Source organism: Necator americanus, chromosome III (genome assembly GCF_031761385.1).
Source record: "Necator americanus strain Aroian chromosome III, whole genome shotgun sequence".
Taxonomy (NCBI): Eukaryota; Metazoa; Nematoda; class Chromadorea; order Rhabditida; family Ancylostomatidae; genus Necator; species Necator americanus.
Genome location: NC_087373.1, coordinates 13,215,418 through 13,237,654, shown reverse-complemented (window position 1 = coordinate 13,237,654; position 22,237 = coordinate 13,215,418). Strand labels below are relative to the sequence as shown.

General features: G+C 41.2%; 3 protein-coding genes across 4 annotated transcripts; 1 reads left to right on the top strand and 2 right to left on the bottom strand.

Annotated features, from left to right (window-relative positions):
• Window positions 1-9,255: 9,255 nt before the first annotated feature.
• On the bottom strand, window positions 9,256-10,029 carry RB195_009448 (uncharacterized protein; the record flags this gene model as incomplete). The annotated part of the gene is made up of 1 exon (XM_064190003.1): window positions 9,256-10,029. One exon carries the CDS (start codon window positions 10,027-10,029, stop codon window positions 9,256-9,258), a length of 774 nt encoding a protein of 257 aa, XP_064047586.1.
• A 69-nt stretch (window positions 10,030-10,098) lies between these two features.
• On the top strand, window positions 10,099-10,347 carry RB195_009447 (uncharacterized protein; the record flags this gene model as incomplete). The annotated part of the gene is made up of 1 exon (XM_064190002.1): window positions 10,099-10,347. The coding sequence occupies one exon, from the start codon at window positions 10,099-10,101 to the stop codon at window positions 10,345-10,347; it is 249 nt and encodes an 82-aa protein (XP_064047585.1).
• A 380-nt stretch (window positions 10,348-10,727) lies between these two features.
• RB195_009446 (uncharacterized protein) lies at window positions 10,728-21,874 on the bottom strand (the record flags this gene model as incomplete). Of its 2 annotated transcripts, XM_064190000.1 has the most annotated exons (11): window positions 10,728-11,358; window positions 12,992-13,137; window positions 13,719-13,819; window positions 14,897-15,065; window positions 15,829-16,005; window positions 16,072-16,159; window positions 17,110-17,185; window positions 17,265-17,421; window positions 18,922-19,094; window positions 19,161-19,324; window positions 21,711-21,874. In XM_064190000.1, 11 exons carry the CDS (start codon window positions 21,872-21,874, stop codon window positions 10,728-10,730), a joined length of 2,046 nt encoding a protein of 681 aa, XP_064047583.1. The 2 variants fall into 2 exon arrangements, with proteins under 2 accessions (XP_064047583.1, XP_064047584.1); XM_064190001.1 differs by lacking the exons at window positions 12,992-13,137; window positions 21,711-21,874 and adding an exon at window positions 11,364-11,593 and having other exon boundaries at window positions 10,728-11,205; window positions 19,161-19,293.
• Window positions 21,875-22,237: the final 363 nt, after the last annotated feature.

The following is a 22,237-nucleotide window of genomic DNA, read 5'->3' as shown; positions in this document are numbered from 1 at the left end:
TCCTCATAACGTGACCAAAGAAGCGAAGACGGTTTTCCATGGCTACTTCAGAAGGCCGGGCAAAATGTTGACGTTCTCCGCGTGTCATCCACCGATACAGCGTATCCACTTCCGAGTAAAGTACTTCGTTATGGGACGCCAACGGCCAAAAGTAGCCTGACAGAAATTCTACGGCAAATACTATAGCTAAAGTGGAGGCAATCACACATACGGGTGTACAAAGTTGCTTTGTTGGATGAGTTGATCAATCTACGTGCCTCTGATTCATTACTATCCACCATCCATTGAATACCTAATTAATAGGTATATTGTTTTTAATAATTAATCAATAGGTGGTGTTTTGCGATTTCTTGATACATGTAACCAATGTATATATCTACTAAACTCGAACTTCATGGCACTTTTATTCTCTGAATGTAGCGTTTTCCTAAAAGGTAACCAATTGATCTGCACAGTTCATGGTTCCAAGCCGCCAGCAGCCAACCAGGCCCCGTCTGGGATCGACTAGCTGGTACCAAACTTGTTTATTCGGTTATTTCTTGCTTTTTCTGCTTTCTTTTTTGTTGGGAGACTGAGAAACACTGACTTGATATATCGATTGTTCCCGCAAGGCTTTCTGTAGGATGTTCACAAATTTTAAACGGTTCTTATTTGAAGTCCAACTCGTTTGGGGTCGTCCCGGAAGGATTAATCAGAACCATCATTATTGGACGCAATGTATTCCTCTATTTTTTTGTTGATCTTTATCACTCGAATTTCAGAAGGAACGTTAAATATTATTTATTATTATTTATTTGTTACTAATTATATATTGTTATAATATACAAACCTCATTACATTACCATTGCAATGTTACATTAATAAAATCACTAAGAGAGCACAATAACCTCGAGAAAAAAAAGATTAAGTTCGCCAAATTAGTAGTCGTTATCGAATATTCGACAATGAAAGCACCTATAATAATTCATTGCGGAAAAATTCCATCAATTAAAAAAAGGGACGATTTCAATCGTTTACGAATTTGTCCTTTGTGACGTAATCCTTTAAGATGACAAGGACTATTCAAACAAAATTCTATCAAATTTCCGGGATCTATTTCTTCTCAAATCTGCGAACAAAAAAAGTCCCTAAATACATATTGAAATCAGTTGAAAGTGTTGATTTTTCCGTATCCGCAGGATGGAAAAGATGCTTTCTGGAACGGATAAGCGATGACTCGTCGCCATTTTGAAGATTCTCACATTCAGGATTCTTCGAATAACAAATGCATCACCACAAAGTTTGTGTTGAATTGACTTAACAATTCGTTCTCGCCTACTTCAGTAGTTATTCCTCCGGTGAAACCGCAGATATTGTCGCTGTTGTAGTTTTATTTAGTTACTTGTCTATTTATTCACAAACCCCAATGGTGCACCAGAAAAAGGAAAACATCTCTCGTGTGAGCTATTTTAAAGAATCGGCGCTTTATTGTCAGTGGAATCTGACGCGATCTTTTCCAAGGCGAATATATCAAACATGTTCTTCTCCTACCACAAGCAAAGCGAAGAATCCTCTTTTATCATCGGTCCCCCCAATCCACTAAGCTTAACATTTTTCAATTTATCTGTATATCAGAGTTTGGACGACCAACGTAGCACAACGAGGAAGAATTACGTTGGGATAAAGTAAAATAGTATTGTTGAAAAATATAACGAGGTTTCCACATACTATATTTTATATTCTTTCTAGAAAAGGTCGCAATTCATGCCATATCGACGATAATAACGGGGTTCGATAATGATTACTATTAAAATGCAGCGGTGACGTCGAAGCTCTTCAACCGAGTGACCGCGACGCGCCTGGCACACACTCTTCTTCTGCTTCGCATACCCTCCCTTTTCGCTCCATCGCCCCATTGAAGGAATTCGCCACTAACTGTAAGTGTTGGCCGTGGATGTGACGGTGACGGCTTCTTTTCCCATAATCAATACGTACCAAAAATGAACCAGCAATGCTTCGCGAAAATTGCCAATGAAGTGAAAGTGCGGTTGTAATCTCATCGTACTCAGAAATAGGAAAGTTTTGTAGAAAAAAGAATTCCATGTAACATTTTTTTGTGAAAAATTTATGAAGAAGAATAAGGATGAAGTACAAAACGACAATCAATCGCTTGGGATGCGTCTTCGCGTTCGATTTAAAAATGAGGTTTTGGAGGTTTATGAAAGAGACCGGCCGATGTATCAAATCAGTGTTTTTATCCTCTCAGACCAGTGTGGTGTACCAGTTTGTCGACCTTGGATGATGGCTCCATAGTAGTTTCGAGCCAGAAAACGTAGAGTTGTAGCCGATTCCCTTACAGACTGCGCTACACTCGTGGTCCAACATCCATACCTCCTCAAACACTGAGCAACTTCTCCTTACGCAATGGATTACAGTGTAGATAAAATCAGGTAGGAGGATAAATTCTTGCGTTTTTTTTTCATGGTCTCTTATCCTACGTCTGCTATGTCCATGATTCCTTTTTTTTGATCTGACGGTTTTTTTTAGGAACAAGTCTCCGATTCCTAGGGTACCTTAGTACGCAAGTAAGAACAAATGGTGTTGGTAGGCGGACAAAATCCATTATTATCTTCTTTTCGAATGTAACCGCAATGAAATCGGTTTTTGAGATACTATTCCAATTAGTTGTTTATTAACTTTCACTATTTTAATACTTAAGTATTTTCTTATTTTACTCGAGTATCCCAATCGGGTCCATTTCGCGGTGAGGCTCGTCCGAGGTGATCGTATCAGAGAAAAATGATATTTTGATATCCAAGCCGCTTTCGTTTTTGCTTCATCCACTTCGCTCATCGTTCAATTATCGTCCACTTATTAGAAATCAATACGTCACGGAATACGTATAGACTTTGTGTTGCATCAAAATTTTTCGGATCTATGAACATCAGTCTATCCATTGCATTCCATTTAGTTCCACCTCAAAGCATCCTTTCGATCATAGGATTCCGAAGTTTTTAGAGCTGCAAACGTTCTACGGTATCCTCCAGTGTTTATTTCCAGATTACAACGGATGTCCGACAAGTGATAAGACACGTCGGAAGAAGCATAAACAGCAGCAAATAAGGGGCGGTTGTTGAAGCGGTGGGCGGTCATCAGGTCGACAGAGGAATGTGGAGTGCAAGACACGACAAACAGCCGACCTCACGAATCGCCGCTTCACCGCTCGGCTTATCAGCACCAACATATCACGACCGGCCCCAAGCTGAGCTAATTCGGGGTTGGGAAGTCCGTCGGTTGCGCCAAATTTGTCGCCAACCACTCATCACTGTGTCACTCATTGGTGGAGTGTTAGAGGTTTGTCGGTGGAGGTGTATTTTAGACACTTTCAGGGAGGTGATAAGCTGGCGGATAGCTTACTCTTACCATCACTTCAATGATGAGATTTCTTCTGAGGTAGAAAAGTAGGACTAAAATAAGTAAATAGTCGAGTAAGACAAGTATTTTTGTAACACAAAACTTTGAGTAACTCTGGACTACGGAGAAAATAAATCGAGGAGTTCTGAGTAACGGATAGCTTATTCTTACATATTTTCAAAGCCTCATTGGACGTAGTGAATAACTCAGAACTCAAAAGGGAAACATAGAGGGACAAGTAGTGTGGTCACCATACCTAGCAGTCCAGAACCCAAGCCACATCAAGCCAATTCGTGTCGTGACATTATGGATTCCATCCTGCTGAAGATCTCTGTACTTGCTGGTCGGAGAACGTTGAAAAAAGGTGCGAAGTGGACCAACTATTTGAATCAGGTAGAATCTGGAGATCTGGAGGAGACTCCGGAACAGTTTAAGGGATCACGATGGATGTGGCTTCATAACGCTACAATAGCTGAATCTTACTTTTATCCTCGGAAAAAGTACTATTTTCAGCTTTCAGAGCATTCATTTAGATAAACCTTCTCAGTGTCTCGAGTAATTTTTTTTGTAAAAATCTAAAACCAAAAATTTGACATTTTGCTTTGCCTGTTTGCCATAAAAGTACATGTTGTCTTTCTTTCTTTTTTTAGCTTTCTTGGTAGCTTAAGACAAATATGGGTTGCTCGCCTAAAAAAAAGAATACGAATCTAAAGATTGTGTAGGCCACTGGAAAGACAGAGCAACTGCGATAGTCAATGAGATGAGCTGAAGTGTGAAGAGTGTAACTAAATCCGAGATGAACAGTATATTTCTTTGCGCACCTTTTTCTCACTTTAGAAAAAATATTTAAAATTATTTAAATTTTATTAGTACACATCAGAAATCAACAAGAGATTACCATCACTATCAGCAACATCCAGCCACTTGATGTGCATTGTCTGAATATCCTTCTTCCAGAAGAAGAGGAGCTGCGACAATATAAAGTTGTTGAGAATTTCGTTTCTGAGGTCATCGGGGTTTTTAAATGTTTCGCCCAGATACATGCTGCTTTCAGGTGGGACACGGTCGTTCAGCCAAAACTCTTCAGAAATTGCCCTCGTCCCCTTTACCTTGTGGTGTCTCGCTTTCTGCCATGCTCCACTGCGAATTCAAAGCGATTTAGAGGTTTTTTCGCGTACTGTTTCGACCAGCTTCTGGAGCTTCTTCATTTATAGATTTTTTTCTTGTAACGATGTAGATGTAAAGATTTATGTAGCGTTGATTGTCTGATTACCTTTCAGCAGCTAACAGAACAGAACACCGTGTGAATCCAAGAATACAAAAAAGTCAAGAAAGACAAGAAAGGTATGCGAAGGATCAATACTAAACTATAAATTAAATATGGTAAGTTTTGTGAGCTGACCTTCAGAATCTTCTTGGATCGGATATTTGACGAATACGAGAGAAAAAAAAAGAAAATTGGTAACCTATGCTGGTGCATACAAACTATCTAAACATTTTACTAATCCTAGCTAACCTTAAAGATTGTAATATGATACGATATAGTTAAGAAGGCACAATTATTCGACTGTGTTTCGTCAGCGCATTTTCCTCTTGTTTTTATTTCTCTTGGGGAAAATTTTGCTAGTCACGGTCTTTCAGCGCGTAATCCTTTCCTATCGCCAGAAGAGCGCAACTTTTTCTACACACCAATAGACGTATGGAACACATTCTCTTCGTTGTTAGTCACAGAGGAAAAAAACAAAGCACTTCACTGGAGGATATCCACAGATAAGCTATCCTGCAGCGAAAAAAAAACGCCTTCCGATTGCTGTTGATCTAACGCGAAGCATTCGGTGCTCGAATGCTCGATGTTCGAATCTCTCCCGTAGTAGCCGTGGTTCGGGACGTAGTCTACAGGTATATCAATGAGAAACTCCGAACATATCCTACAAATGCAGAAACGAAAAACTTCAAAAGCATAGAGGTCTCAGATTCCCCAACGAGATAACTCTTTACAGTTTACAGGATTCAAGAGACTAAATCGCATGATGAAGATCTCACTTGTGTACTGTAAGCAATTGCTTTGTAAGGTAATTCCATCATTAGTCAGGCCTAAATGCTTTCATTTCAATCCTATAAAGTTCTGAGTAAGCTGGTGTCTAGGATGCTTCTGAGGCACCTGTTTTCTGGATTTCTGCCTAAGGTTTCCATGTTTTCGTTGCTATTCCTGAGATTACGCTCCGAATCACATCATAGAAAGAGAAATAATTATATATAAAAAGGAATATTTCTAAGAACAAGGAATACTTTCCCTCAAAAGATAAACCTTTCTCTAAAGGATACTGATCCTCTCAATGAATTATTCTGCACTGGCAAATTTCACACTGTAGCATTGCTCAATTTCAGAAATAATTTCTTCATAGATGTTCGAAGGTAGTTCCCGCAACATCTAAATTCCTTCTTTTCGGATTATCTTCAGAAGGCAAAGATTTTCTGCCAAAGCGTCTCACAGTTTCTCTGTGCCTCCAGCACACCAAGTCTCTGCACAACTTCTTGTAGAAGTTTAATTATTTGACAGTTCTGGGTCCTGGATAGGATGGTCCTCCCCCTTAGATCAGCACTGATAGTGGCAATATTGAATAAATTCTTTTCGCCGAGTTGACCACTCTCGGTCACTTGCCCAATCTTCATTTCTCAAATTTCTTTCGGGAAGATAATCTGAAAATTATTGATAGGAATTAACATTTTCCGGGTCGCAATGTTGCTACATTGACTTCATGTTTTGATTGCTATGACTAGATATTAGCGTTTAAACATTCAAATGAACTCAACGTATGCCAATATTTTACTGAGCAGCAATACATGATTCAACCCTACAGTACCAAGATTCAAAGAAGGTCGAAGTTGGGGCTTACTCTCCTGTGAACCCTGTGGGCAGCCTTAGGCCCGCTATGACCGTGTTTTGATTCGTCCCACATGTTGAGTTTCTTCCTTCCAGACTTCGGCTCCAGCTAATTCCCAGAAAATCAGATATTTCAGCATCAATGCCTCATCCTTTTCTTTACCACTGTCATTCGAGTAGAAAAAAGATCTCGAGTAGATAGATGCGGTTATTATTAATAATATAGACATATGTAGATTTTACCTATATACAAAAGATGAGTTAAATGATTCCCGAAAAAGGTAGAGTTTTTCCCGAAAATCTCCTTTTAAACAAGCACTTTTCCGAGCAGGACGTTATTAGTTGATATCGTTACGGATCCTTAGAAAATAACACATATGTTGTGTCTGACACCTTTACTGAGTATCAGGTAAACACTGGATAGTGGTAAAACAATTTCAAACGATTTCCTCAAGTGACGGGGATAGAAATTAAGGAAATTTGGGAAATGTGTAGCTCAAAAGTTTGAATGAAACCAAACAACTTGTTGGACTTGTTTCTTCATTATCCTGGGATATTCTAAACGCTCAGGAGAGATTTCTGCATAAGACGAGGAAAATGACCCATAAATCACGTTGGATTCTGGTCACGAATGTCTAGCAGAAAACCGTCTACATATTTTTCGTCATTAACACATTGCCTACGGCATTCTCTTTAATTTTTGCAGCATATAGGACCAAGGCGTTATTTTTTATCTATCGCATACGACCATGCTTTGTAATAGTAGTCTAATACAGTAGAATAATAGAAAATAGATTTGTATATAGCTGAATAGTGAATAATTAGTGAAGTAAGTTAAAGTAAGTAAGTAGTTAAGGTAAGTAATATAGTAAATAAAGAAGAATAAAGTACATAGTTAAAGTAAGTGAAGTAAGTTGTAAGTTATACTGACCACAGTGATAGCGCTATTGTACCAGCCCTTTTCTCCTTGTCGTCGGTAGTTTTTCAAGTTTTTTTTTCTCGCACAATAGTTCATTAATATTGATACACATGTAATTATCTATTTTTTCATATGCCTAAATGCATACGAACCAACATTGGTTCGAAATGTCATCGATGGGTCAAATATGTAGGTAACCGCAGAGATTTATCGATGTTATACATCAGGAAACTTACTAGCAGCAAAAACAAAAACCTAAAATCATAACAAAAGTATTAAGGAAAACTACAAAAATGTACAATCACGGCAGAAGAGATAAATCCGACTGCATAATTTAAAAAAACAAAACAACTAGATGAGTAAAATCTCAACTCTTCCAAGACACATATGTACATAGGACGAGTTGAAATAATGAGATCTTGAACATATTCTGTGGAATAAAGCCGCTCCAGTTGAACTTCACCGATCTATACGCACGAATTGCACGCACCACGATGTTAGAGGGACTGGAAGGAGTTTAGTTGTTATTTGAGGTCTGCGTGTTGCTATCCTCTTGAGGCGCCGAAGGCACGATAATCTTTCCGGACTCTACGGGATTCGACTGTTCCGCAGGAGCCACTTGGGATGATGTAGTTGTCGACGTCCATTTTGCAGGTTCCGCCCTAAAAAACAATACCAGTGACTTAGTTGCCCGAGAGTCATTCGAAATTTCTGCAGTTGCGGACTTGAGGTTGCGAAGAAGTTGAACGTGAACTGCGATTCATTTTCAGCGTATAGTCAGGTCAAAACGACATGAATCACGAGTGTAGTTGCGGTGCATTTGCGTACGCGCTCGAAAATGCCGCGGTGGAGGCAGTAGTTGGGACCAAGGTGGGATCGTCGCAAACTGCAGCGATGGGTGGTGTCAGCAAAGCTTTCATCAGGCTCCTAGCCACTGCGCTCCACCGAAGTGCTTCGAGAGAAGCCGCGTACGCAATTGCGTACGTGCTTCATGTCGCAATGACCCTACCATAAATTCATTTTTTAAAAAAGTAAATTAAATAATAGTAGTATAATATGATAGTGTATAATAATGTACAATCTAATAATATAAAAATATGACATGAAGTGCACATATACAGCATGCAAAGTTCATAAGGTACCTTAAGAGCAATAACCGTCGAAGTCGTTTTTCGTTGCTAGGGATTTTTGCAAGAATCTGTGAGAATTTCTATGGTAGAAAATGTTATGCAAAGTTCCAGATACTTTTACGGCATTGCTGTAGAGTACAGACTGATTCGAATACTTCATAGATCTATGTTCAGAAAAGAAAAAAAAAGATTAGTCTGGAATTAATGCGATTAGCCTCGGAAAAAAACATGACAAATAAACAAATTCGAATTGAATAAGAGATGATATTTTTGTTTTTTTTTTTTGTTTTTTGAGAGGATGATGATATTTTTGTTTCCATTTGCGGAAATAAGAAAGTGCTTATATATTTCCAAAGTGATTTTAAACTGGTGAATAGCTTATAATGAAGGAGTTACGCTTTTCATCACTGGAATTACGATATTGCACTTTAGGTGAAGCTTCCTGTGCCAGCTACTTTACTAATCATCACCTACTCTCACAAGAGATTTGCTTTTTGCATAAGTCCTGCAACGAGAAAAAGACACCACAGAAGAGAATAAATCGGCAAATCATACATAGCATTTCCATTTCAGCATTTTCTACCAAAATTTTTGAAAAACCACTAAAATTAAGGAGCAAGAAAAGACAGAAGCCAGAGGATATTTTTCTCACCTTTTTAGATTTTAATTAGAGGCTTACTTTAAGAGAACTGCTTGAAGCGATATTTTATGTTGGAGATTTTCACTTTACAGGGAACTAGCATATTTTGAATGATGTGATTTTGAGTGATACATTTGCGAATATTATTACAGAAAATCAACAAAACTTCTCGTTTTGTCTTTGTCTGTTTTTTTCTTTTTCCTCTTTGCAATGGCAAGATACGTATATTCATATTATTATATTTATTGTTACACTGACTTACTTATTTGACTTAATCGGCGGGCTGAAGTCATCGCCTGACGCGATTACTCGCATCTTCGCCGAGGTGTGCCGTCCTTGAACACAACTCTGCCCAACCTTCTCGATTTTCTGCTAGAGCTTGCGCAGAATCAATAGATTCGTCGCTATTCCATGTTCTGCGAAACCTTAAGTCTCGCCTGAACTGCCTATCCACGCCGAGTGTCCTCAGGTCCTCTTTCACCACCTCAGTCCAGAACTTCCGTTTTCGGCCAGGTGGCTTCTTCCAGCTTGAACCCGGCGAACTCCTCAGAACTCGTTGAACAAAGCGATCTGCCGGTCTCCTTAATATGTGACCAAAGAAGCGAAGACGATTTACTTTAGTCACTTTTGATGGCGGTGCAAGATGTTGATGTCTTCTACGTGTCATCCGCCGGTATACCACATCAATTTCTGCGTAAAGAACTTCATTGTGACATAACTTAGGCCAAAAGTGGCCAAGTAGCCGTCTAAGCAGCTTTCGTTCCGTGCAGTCAAGCTTCTCCAAAACCGTTGATGGTGCTGCCCAAGTCTCCGATCCGTACATCATGATGGGGCGAATTGCGGATAAGTAGACTCGCAGCTTGACTTCGCTGGTGATAGGGGTCGACCACAGACATTTCGTTGAGTTAAATGCAGAAGTGGCCTTAGCGCATCTTTGCTGAACATCTCTCTCGTAGCTGCCATTCTTCTTCAGCGTACAGCCTAAGTAACAGAACTCATCGACGAGTTCTATCGGTTGTCCGTCCACCCTGATTCCCGTTCGAGGTCTCGAAGAGATCCACATCTGCTTGCATTTATCAGGGCGTAGGCGTAGCCCATAGGCTGCAGCCAGCTTCGATACAAGGTTGACAACATGTTGAAGTTTCGTACTGATTTCCACGAATATAACAACATCGTCGGCGTACTCGAGGTCAGTCAAGGGGCACCTGATGGTGCTAAGACAATGTCGGCAGGACACTGGTCGACTGTTCTTCGCATAAAGTCGTCGATTGCGAAATTGAATAGGAAAGGTCCTGCCACTGCCCCTTGTCTTACTCCAGTTACCACTTCAAACGGTGTTGTACATCCGGCTGGTGTTCAAACTGCAGCAGTTGTTCATTGATTCATGTCATCAAGCAAACGAACGAGCTTTCCTGGTACTCCATCGGCGCGGAGCGCGTTGAGAAGACAGCCTCGGTGAGGAGAGTCGAACGCGTCTTCAAAGTCCATAAACGCTAGTTGCATTTGCTTCGAATACCGCTGCCAGATTTCGATCGCTCTCCTGACGATGAACACCCGGCCAGGACGACAGCCAGCTTGCTCGTCGCGCGTTGTTTCTTCGCAATGTTAAATGAGTCGGTCCAGGATAATGCGCTCCAGTACCTTGTACGTAACACGCAGCTATGAGATTCCTCGATAATTCCTTTGGTCCGTGATGGATAACTTCTTGTGGAGGGGAATTCTGATAGCGTATCTCCACGAATCAGGTATCCTTTCGTCTATTCATATTGAACGGATGATCTTTGTCATCTCACGAATCCCAGACGGAGGAAGATATTTTAGCATTTCTGCGCTAATCCCGTCGTCTCCACCACATTTTCCATTCTTCATTTTTTGAATACAGACCAGGACCTCCGACTCGGTCGGTGGCTCCTCGTTAACCGCATATGTCGGTCTATGAACGTGTTCGAGTTCAGAAGCTGACGGTGCTAGACGGTTCAGCAACGTCATGAAGTGTTGCTTCCAAATTGGAAGGATTGCTTCACCGACAGCTACCCCATTGGCAGTGTTGAGGACAGGGAAACATTTTTTAATTTTGCCTGTACACTGTTTTAGTAGAGCATAGGCTTTCCACAGGTTCCTGTCCTTCCACACCTTCTCAAACTTCATCGCTCTTGACGTCCACTCGTTATCGCGGTCTTGTTGCAGTTGACGATGCAGCTTCCTTCTGTGACGCTTCTCCTGGTTGAAGTCACCAGCGCTGCGCGCGACACATACAGAATTGTATGTGGATTTTGTTTCCGCAGATGCAAAGACAAACTTCTTCCGCGGCAATAGAACCGGGAGCGTTTCCCTTGCAGCGTCCTGGATGCACGTTGTGAAGGAATCCACATCGCTAAGCTTCTTCCTGGTCCTTACTCAGCATGAATAGACACACGTTGGCGGAATTTCGTTCTGCATTCTTCGTCTTTCAGACTTGACATGTCGATTTTCAGTTGAAGAGGAACTCCTCGGTTTCTCTTCAACTTCAACCATATCTTTAAGCTGAGAAGAACTGGATGGTGTTCAGAGTCGAACGGGACGTCCCAAACGGATCTAGATTTTCGGATATCTGACTGAGGAATGTTCCTCGCCCGAACGTAGTCGAGCTGAAGTTTAAAAGTCCTCATCTTCCGCTTGCGCTGCTCTTCAGGCGTTAAAAGGCTTCATCCCCGCCACGTGAGCTATAGAAGGAGATGCGACGGGTTCACCGGCGCCAGATACGCATAGAAACGGGTGCGACGGGTCCACCGGCGTCAGATTGGTGCGCCGGCGCCAGATATCTATAGAAGGGGATGCGACGGGTCCACAGGCGCCAGATACCTATAGAAGCGGTGGGACGGGTCAACCGGCGTCAGATTGGTGCGCCGGCGCCAGATACCTATAGAAGGGGGTACGACGGGTCCACCGGCGTCGAATTAGTGCCTCGACGCTAGAAAGCTATAAAGTGGGTGCGACGGGTCCATTGGTGCCAGATACCTATAGAAGCGGTGCGACGGGTCAACCGGCGTCAGATTGGTGCGCCGGCGCCAGATACCTATAGAAGGGGGTACGACGGGTCCACCGGCGTCGAATTAGTGCCTCGACGCTAGAAAGCTATAAAGTGGGTGCGACGGGTCCATTGGTGCCAGATACCTATAGAAGCGGTGCGACGGGTCAACCGGCGTCAGATTGGTGCGCCGGCGCCAGATACCTATAGAAGGGGGTACGACGGGTCCACCGGCGTCGAATTAGTGCCTCGACGCTAGAAAGGTATAAAGTGGGTGCGACGGGTCCATCGGTGCCAGATACCTATAGAAGCAGGTGCGACGGTCCAATGGCGTCGAATTGCAAGTGCGCCAACACCAGATAGCTTCGAAATGGGGTGTGATGGGTCCTACGGCGTCGGATCGGTGCGCAATAACTGCGCAATAACGTCATTTTATGTTAGAACATCATTCTTTGATAGCTGTTGGGGAAAACAGGAAGAACACCCATACTTCGAGTAGTAAACACCAGTCTGAAGTCCGGCTTTAGCCGGACATTCAGACTGGTATTTATATAATTAGTAGCACTAGTATGGTGTCCTAAGTTCTGGCGTGATTTTCTTGTAAGGGAGGTCCCTCTGCTATATTTATGGAATCACTTGCTGTTGATATGACTTACTTCTGTAATTTTTTTGCCTTTTTACCCAGCTCTTTTAAGCCTCTTTACTATTGAGCTCCCAATGCCTTTTGTGTCCAGTATTGCGACGGTAAGAAAATGGATATAAGAGATTTGTTGAGTTTTGCATAGAATAAATTCGATGTTATATCTATTAAAGTAATGTAATCCCAGACCATACCTGATATCCGTAAAAAAAGACCCTTTGCTTTGCCATATTTCAAAATAATCTTCCCCATCTGCCGCCCGACATGGCGGGCTTACTTTACGGACAACGAATGAAAACGCAAACTGTGGGATTTGCATTTCACTTGTCCGATTAAACCGTATTTGAGCGATCATTCAGTCAATAAATGCAAACGAACCTTGCGAACGCGATGAAGATTGTGTTGGACAGTGTAAGCACGAAAGCGTAAATAAGAAACACTGTTCGCCATTGGTCAAATGTGTCATTTTTGGTCAGTGCAGGCACAACGAAGGAGCCGATCAGCAAAGAAAAACAAGCGACGATCTGTAAAAGCAGCTGGATGAGAATTTGTCGGAAAATCGTGATTTTATGAGTTTTATTCCGTTCTCGAGTTGAGTTCTATATTTTATGAGTTCTATTTTTATTTATTTTATGAATTATGAGGTTTTTTCGATTGTACAGATAAAAATTTAAGTGGGAGTTCAGAAGGAGGGAATTGAAACTCTACGGGAGAGACTGAAGAGGATTTCAGGGAATGAAGGAGATTACATACTTCTAAATGAGGGAATTTTGTCTCGATTTTTAGAGAAATAAAGGAAATGTAGATAACCGCAAGGTATCAAAAACTTCTGTTATAGAATGTTATAGAATAAGGTGTATTAAGCAAAAAAGCAAAAAGCCTCGAATTGGAAAACGTGGAAAATTCGAATTAAAATGAAGTGTCCGTGGAGCTTGTGTTGCTACCAAAGAATGGAATACGAAGATGTCATTCACTTCAAAAAAAAGTGTTTTCGATTTTTGTGAGAGCCCGATAGGAATGCAGAGAAAATGAAAACTCCACTTTTCTGCACTGACCAAAGAAATTTCCTGTGAAAAAGATATGGTAGAGGAAAACCTTTAGTCACCTGTACAATGGACATCACGAATGGAGAGTGCTGTTGTGATACCATGACAGCACATTTCGGATAGCCACCAGATGAAAATCCCAGCAGCGCTACAGGAATTACTGTAAAGGAAGAGTTTTTCGATTCGAGTTCAACAATCGCACAAAATCAAGTAGAAGAAAACAGAAATCTCGCATTGTTTCCCAAAATATTGCGGTAAGGGGTATGAAATCGACCGGAGTTCCAACTACAATCCTTGCGATGTCCGACTTCGAGCAATTTCTTTCGTTCTTTGCACTGATCAAAATCAAACGAATAAGTACCGTCAGGTCAAAATGTTTTGATTTCTAGTGCAACTTAGCACAGGGATTTCGGTACAGGGCGGGACCGATTTTACCACCTGGAAGGTACTTTCAACGTATCATTGGGTGGTTCCACGAAAAGAAAAGGTGAAAATCAGAAGCACGGTCGCGATCACCGCTCAATTTCCCTAATTGTACTGAAAAGCAGCGTGGAAGCTACCCTATCGATCGAATTTTCCTACGAGGAGCCTGACAACGTGTCACACATGCGAGCGAACGGACAATCAGTGGTCTTTTAACGCTGTCTCTCTTTCTCGCTGGGAGATACTCGCGCACGTGGCACGTTGTTAGGCTCCTCGTAGGAAAACTCGATTGATATGGCCGTTTCCCACGCCATTTTTCAGTACAATTAGGGGGAACTGAGCATGGTCGCCCACTGGTACTGGTTGTCTACACCGCTGACCCTATCTTTACGCAGAAAGATTACTACATCTTCATTTTCGTGATATGTTGTCTTTAAATCCCATGAGGGGAGTCGAGCGAGGGTCGCACGGTGAGATATCTATCGTTCGTGGATCTATGGAACCACTGTGGGTTACATCCCGGAGACCAGAGTCAACGAATTTCATCACCGATGACATTGTTTTCGAATTTCTTCACCAATGATCACCACGTTTACAGTGAGACTGCAGCGAGGAACAACAACGCGTTCTCGTCTTGCGGCTTATCGAACACAGAAAAGGGACTGTAAGAAAGAGAAATCCTCGGTTGCGCGTAGCGGTCGTGAGGTTCAACAGGAGTAAATGGGTCCATGTACAGTCATAATTACTCCACAGTTACATACAGTACAAAAAACAAATAAAAGAGTAATATCAGCAAAATAAACACAAAACTCACTAATCAGTATGACATCGGAAGCATTTCCAGCAGGTGGAACGACCGATAGCAAAATAAAGAACAGTCCGGATCCTAGAAGGGCTACTGAGTTGAACAGGCGGAGCTTACCCACTTCGGGAAGACACCGCAGCCGATCCGAAGCCAGTCCAGTAAACATTTTGATCACCAACTGAAATAGAAAATGTAGCAAAATGTACAACAATAGAATTTCGCAAAATCCACAAGAAAAATTTCAGAACACTAATGGAATCTCATTTAATTTGTTAAGGGCATTGGAAATTTTCAGAAAAGCAAAGCCAGTACACCTCTTTGATCATCTGAGAACCAATTTCAGTCAGATTTTTAAAAAAAATTGATGACTACCTCTGCATACTATAAGATAAGCCGGAAAAAGTCGAAGAACTGGTTTAGATTGCACTGTGGCACCATAGATTAAACCCAAATCAAAGAGTTGGTTTTATTTATTTGTTTACTTATTTGTGTTTCAATTCATACTGTTTACAAAGATCGATTTGACCTTCCAAAATGAAGTAAGCGAGTAGTGGAGAATATCACTAAGAAAACGCGAGTATGGTGCAACTCGTAGCTAATATCCAGTAAAAATACAAATTCATCAAGGTAGGGTTTCACCCTACCGTGATGAATTTGTATTTTTACTGGATAGATGCGTACCATACACCCATTTCTATCTCCACTAATGTGATGATAAGTGCTCGAAAACACAATTACTACTTGAAACAATTAATTAATACTGTATCCAGATAATCCATCATCGTCTATTTAACTGTCTTATTCTTGCAGACAAATGAGACTGGATTGAATAGGTTTTGCAATGAAGTGGCATTGCATCCAGTAAGCGCCAAAAAATCAACCTGATCCTTGCTGCCAATGGATCAGAGTCTATTATACGCCCCAAGAGGATGAAAACCAACTTGAACAGCCAGTGGAGCGATTGTTAGAAATCCAGCCGTCATAGTTGGGAATCCGAGCACATAGGAGAGATATAGCGGTGAATAGGAGATTGTGAACTGAGACACGAGGAAATTGCCGATGACAGCGATCCAAATCGCCCAGATCACCATCGATCGGAATATCCGTTGAAGGGGTGGCTAAACACACACGCGATTACCATCTGGATGAATTACTACGGTACTTGGTCGCAGCGTTAAACTCACGGATGTCTTTCCTGAGACCGGTTTCTTTCCCAGACTAATTTTTTGCCATTCTCCTCGAGCAACAAATGGGTGTTTCTTAGGTTTATCTCTGTAAAAAAGATATTACATTACATCTGATCACTATTGATTGTTTTTGTTCGTTGGATGGTAGAGCTTGCAGTCGGCGACAGTAAAATGTGTTTTAGACGACGGTGTGACGCGTCCTCGGTGAACTGTGCGTTCTGCGCTCCCTACGATATGCGGAAAGCTCCCCAAACCTCTTCTCTTTGCCATTTTATGGATCTTCATAGTTCTTTTTCGTAAAATAGTGCATGTGTAGGATTGTGTAGTTTTAGTTAGAATTCTTTTCCATTATATTTATCTTCTTTTTTGCAGTCTGTAGTAAGCCTTCTTCTAAGATGGTTTTTTGGAATTTTACCACTATTTTCGGATTGCAGAAGACACTAATCATTCACAGTTCAATCCACAGAAGGAGAGTAAATTTGAGTCTTCACAAACTAAGAACTTAATAGAAGACCATGGAGCAGAACAAAAAAAAAGATAAGACTATTGGAAAGCGACTTATTCAAGCACTATCTTAAGAAAAAGTCATGAAAGATTGCAGAAAACAAAATAAAAAGAGATCCGAGATGTTTTCCGCGTACTGTAGGAGAAATTCTGTCGAGAACGCGTGGCGTGGTCATGTTACAACATGACTTACGCCGACTATAAACAGCTCGAATTGGTCGATTTTCTCGCAAGAAAAGCATTCGTATATTTCATTTTCATTTTTTATTACATCACAACTTCTAATTATAAATACACTGACTTCTAACTTTCGATTTTATTTAACATTTATTTTATTTTCCAATTTTTGTGGAAATTAACGTTAGAAATAGCTGAGAAGCTCGCATGAATGTGACGTAAATACAGATTTAATTTAACTTTCATACTATTTCTAATGTTTGTGAAAAATAACTTCAGGAATAGCCGAGAAACTCTTCACGAATGCAGCGTAAATGTGCATAGCTTCAGACAAAAACGTTAGATAAAGCATACCTATAGTAAACAGCCCAAAGAACAGTGAATATTCCCAGAATAACAGCATGAAGGTAAAACACAAAATCCCAGCTCACTAAAAAGAAGTAGCTGTTATTCCTCTGCCGTTGTAGTGGAAGACAGTGGTTCTTCGTTGGTTGTTTTAGAGCACCTACCTTTAGTGGCCACTAATCCACTGATCGGCATGGTAAACAATGCAGAAAGCTCAACATAGGCCGAAAGTACGGCGATAAAGAAGCCTTTTTCCTTCGTGGATGCCCATTCGTTAATAACAGCACCGGCCACTGGGAACGAATTTGAGATAGATATACCCTGAATATAAGGGAAAGGTAGTGCTGACAGTTGTGGATTTAAATGATCTGGAGTGTTTCATACGATATCACCCATAATGAATTTGTTGAGCAGTGCTTATAATGCAAGTAAATGTCGAAGATGAAGGGAACTAAAGCTAACGCATTCGCTTTACAAAAAAAGAACACTACGAGTTCTTTGAGAGGGGACCAAATGGTAGGAATCAGGAAAGAAGTAGCTGACAAAGGGGTTGCCACTAGTTTAATCGCATTCTACTAATCAGGAAAGATGTAAAATAAAGAAAGATTCCAACTACAAGGGAAACCATTCAACACAAAAAGGAATGAGATGATTCGCAGAAAATTTTGCCATACTCCAGTGAATATCTAAAAATTAATAATTCTTGATACGTGCAAGGAAACGACGAAGTTTATAGTCGAGTCCAAACGGAACGCTCAACGCAGTTCGGTACGCGGCTGCACTCAAAGGCATCACTCCACGAATCTGGGGTGGTACGGATTTCTGGTGGAGTATTCGCTTACGGGATTGTAGATTATTGAGAGAAGGGTGTGATTCTGTTCATTTCTTCCTAATTGCCGTAGAAAACGGCCCTGAAGATACGGCTTCGAGCGTTCCGGCGCACTATTTTCTACAAAGAGTTCGATTGGAGCGCGCCAGCCTGTGCGGCGCCGCATCTTCCGGGCCGTTTTTTACGACAATTAGGAAGAAATGGACGGAATCACACCCCTCTCCATAATCTACTATCCCGTATACGAATACTCCACCTGAAACCCGTACCACCTCAGATTCGTGGGGTGATGTCTTTAAAGCGATGGAGCGTAGCGGTTAGGATCCGGAGAGGACCCTCGCTATCTCCACTTATCGCTACATTTAAGATGGCACCACCTCGTTCCCATCCGCCAGCGCTACCGCGTCGCCTCAAGCGCAGCCGTCTGCGCATCTGCACCGAGCTTCATGCCGTTATGACTCGACTATACAATGTCTGATAAAGTAATCAGTTACTAAATGAATTATTTTATGTATTCTTCTATTATTTCATCGGAATTTATGGTTAACTTCCAGAACTGAGCAGAAGAGAACTGAGATTCGATGAGAGAAACATTTCCCTGCGCTCTGGATTCTACCGTAGTTGAAGTGCTGCGGAATATGAAGGATACATTGCAACATAATGTATTTCTACACTAAACGCTCCATTTTAAAAGAAATAGTTTCACTAATGAGCCGTAAATGCGTCAGTAGCTTGATCACTGGTTGTCATTATCATATGACCCAGTCGGAGTCCTTTACTCAGATCCCTTTTCTGAAGACCAGCTAGAAAAATTAGCATTTTCAATTTTTGCAGCATTTCTGCTCCATATCTCTCTACAGTTGTCCTTTTTTGACTGCTCTCCAATGTACTAAAAATAGAGATGTGCTATCATTTTTCCCATTATTTTATCTTCTAATTAGAGCCCTACGGTTAACGAAAAAACGTTATCTGATTCATAGTGCCTCACTCACCGAAATTATCCTCACAACTACGAAAACTGGAAACGACCAACAGACGATCACTGGTGTTACTGCGACCATTAAAGTGCACACTACACCAACTACAGTCATCACTTTATGAGTACCAAACCTCTGGAGAAGCATATTCAGAGGAAAAGTGATGAGCATGGCGCCGGTAAAGCCACCTATAATATTATAGGGTGCACTCTACTTACAACTGTAAATGAAAAGCTTTGATAAAGTGAACTAACCAGCAAACGTCAAACTTTTCTCCATTACATCAAATGACAATCGACGATCTCCGATGGACAATTCTGAACTCTGCCAGTCAATATCGTCTGTTATGGAACCATTGTAGAGCGGTGAAGTGGTTTTATCCATCATGGCCACGAATGTTGCGTTAAATGCGATCAGGCTGCAAAAATTAGTTTCGCTTTAAACAAGTTCCAGTCATCTTTGATTACCTGAAAATGAGGGGAGAAAAAGCTAGTAGCGAATATTAGCTGGGAATTTTCTTGTTTCAGTGCACCTGGAGAAATTTTGTACCTAGACGATGGGTTTTATGAGATTTCATCGAATCGCTTAAGTGCAGCTCCCTTTTCCATGTATAGAAGTCCTGGAGGGCATCCAAGCTAACCCTATTTTAACTATAGGAAAAAGTAGCACACAGATTCGAACAAAGTGACAGGTTTCTTCAGTTTTCTTTTCTTCTCATCAATTTCCTTTTTATGATGGCGGTTTTAGCAAAAAAATATCGACGAATGAGAAATTCATCCATTGAATGAAATTGTATCATAGGAGCAGATACAACCGCTGGTAGAAAGAGAAGGGAAGAGAAGGGATTCAGAGTAACAACGACCTTCCGGAGGTGGGTCCTTGAAGGCACACTCCACGAATCTGAGGTGGTGCGGATTTCAGGTGGAGTATTCGTATACGGGATCGTAGATTATGGATTCCGGTGATTCCGTCCATTTCTTGCTAGTTGACGTAAAAAACGGCCCGGAAGATGCGGCGTGCACACACGGCTGGCGCGCTCCAATCGAACTCCTTGTAGAGAATAGCGCGCCGGACCGCTCGAAGCCGTATCTTCCGGACCGTTTATGGACGGGATCACCCCCCTCTCTATAGTCTCCCATCCCGTATATGAATACGATCACCCGAAATCCGTACCACCTCAGATTCGTGAGGTGATGCCTTTAAACTCACATCAACCTCAACTAGAAAGAATATCCTTTTCAAGTGGTTAAGAACGCCCGAATTAATTAACGTTTAAGAAAACCGTATTTGATTTCTCAAAATTTTCTGACGCAGTTTATTTCGAAGAAATTTCACTTTCTTAACGGGATCACCCCACGAATCTGGGGTGGTACGGGTTTAAGGAGGGTTATGCTTATACGGGGTCATAGATTGCGGGGAGGAGGGTGATTCCGTCCGTTTCTCCCTGCATCAGTGTAAACGGACAACCCCGGAACGCTGTTTCTTACGACGGTTTTTGTTGCAATGCACTACCATTGTGCCCCACCTAACCTGCGATTCGTCCGAATGGGTTTTCGTTTTTGTTTTTGCAATAGAGGACGTCGTAAGAAACAGCGTTTCGGGGTCGACCGTTTGCGCTGATACAGGGATAGATGAACGGCCCTCTTTCCCACAATCTACGACCCCGTATGGGTTTTACCCGCCTGAAACCCATACCACCCCAGATTCGTGGGGTGGTCCCTTTAACTGATGGCCCCGAAACTATCGGTGCCTTGTGAGAAGCGTCGGGCTCGTCACGGTCATGTATCGACATGTGTCAACTTGTTATCAGTTGTTCAAGCTCGCTGCCCACGTTTTCTTAGCCCATGTCAACAAAATATTCATGTTTATAACATGTTCTACATGTTATCCGCCACGAAAAGAACTTCGCCTGGTTCCATTGGCAATAAATCGCTGCTTTAAAGATTCTTGGGTTTTATTCTTTTTTCGTATATAAACAAATAATAAACAAATAAATAAGCAAATAAATAAATAATTATTGAATCTTCCCACGAATAATGTGGTATATACCACACCGACATCATCTTTTTTAAAATCAAGACAGGTTTACATAATATACAATATGACCTGGTTCTTTTTCTAAAAGTCACGTGTGTTACGACTCCCGGACAGTAGTTTTCCGAATTGTTTTTTGGAGGGTTTTTTTTTTGAATTTTCGGATCTACGCCACACTAAGTTTACCCGCGCTCATTTTGCCCGATTCCCATGTACAGATTCGTATTCCACATACTCTCCTCTTCTTTGATACCTTGTTGATGTTACAAATCTATAGAGCAAAGTATGTCGAACACGCGCTGTTAATTTTTTTGTCAATTCGGTCATAACTGTGCAAAAAGTATCTCTTAAAACTGATGTGAACACTTGAAAACCTGAAGTGAAACCTCATTCTGCTGTTATATGGATTCTGATGCAAACACTCTATCTCTTTCGCTGTCTTCTTCTTCAACTTTAAATTATACAACTATAAGAAACACAATATTTCTAGGATTATTTTGTTACAATATTATCTTGTGAGGATCATCCATTTGTAGCTGTGCATTTTAGTAACAATCAATATGTTCTATTAGATACCGAAAATGTTCGATAAAACATGAAACGAGTCCCGATAAGCTCATTTGGCAAATTCTAGGCCTAAAAATTTGTAGCAAAGAACGTGGGACCACTATAATCCTTTAATAACCACCTAATGACTGCTGTTAATGCCATAAACAAAGTTTGTTTTCATATCTACGTCATAGTGCAGATTTCCGATTCGAAAAACTAACCTAGACATCAGGAAAGAGAGATAGCAAAGAGTTAGAGCAAGAATACCATATCTATTCGCACCAGCACATCCACATAGAACTTGACGGTAGTCATCTGAGTCGTTGAAGCCCGACGAAGACGAACCTATAGAGCCTGACGATATGCTGTTAGTTTCGGCACACATTTTGACGAGTGCGTTGAAAAAATTTGCGGCTGACAACGTTCAGTACAGTCGTGTTTTATATGCACGTATACGCGAATATCACTGATCGTTCGAAGCGAATGGAAATACGCATTTAGTTTTTTGAATGACTTGATTTGAATGATCTAACATCACAAATTCAAGTTCACGAGTTCCTTTTGTTCCTCATTCATTTTAATACTTAGATAAAATACTCACAAACACTCTGCAGAGGTTCCAGAAGAATTTCGTTCCTTGACTAAAGAAAAGAAAAAAAGGAGAAATCTTGAATCAATCAAAACTTTCCTGAACATCAAGCATATTTTGTTCCATAACAAGAATGCGCAGGATTGAAGAATAACTTTT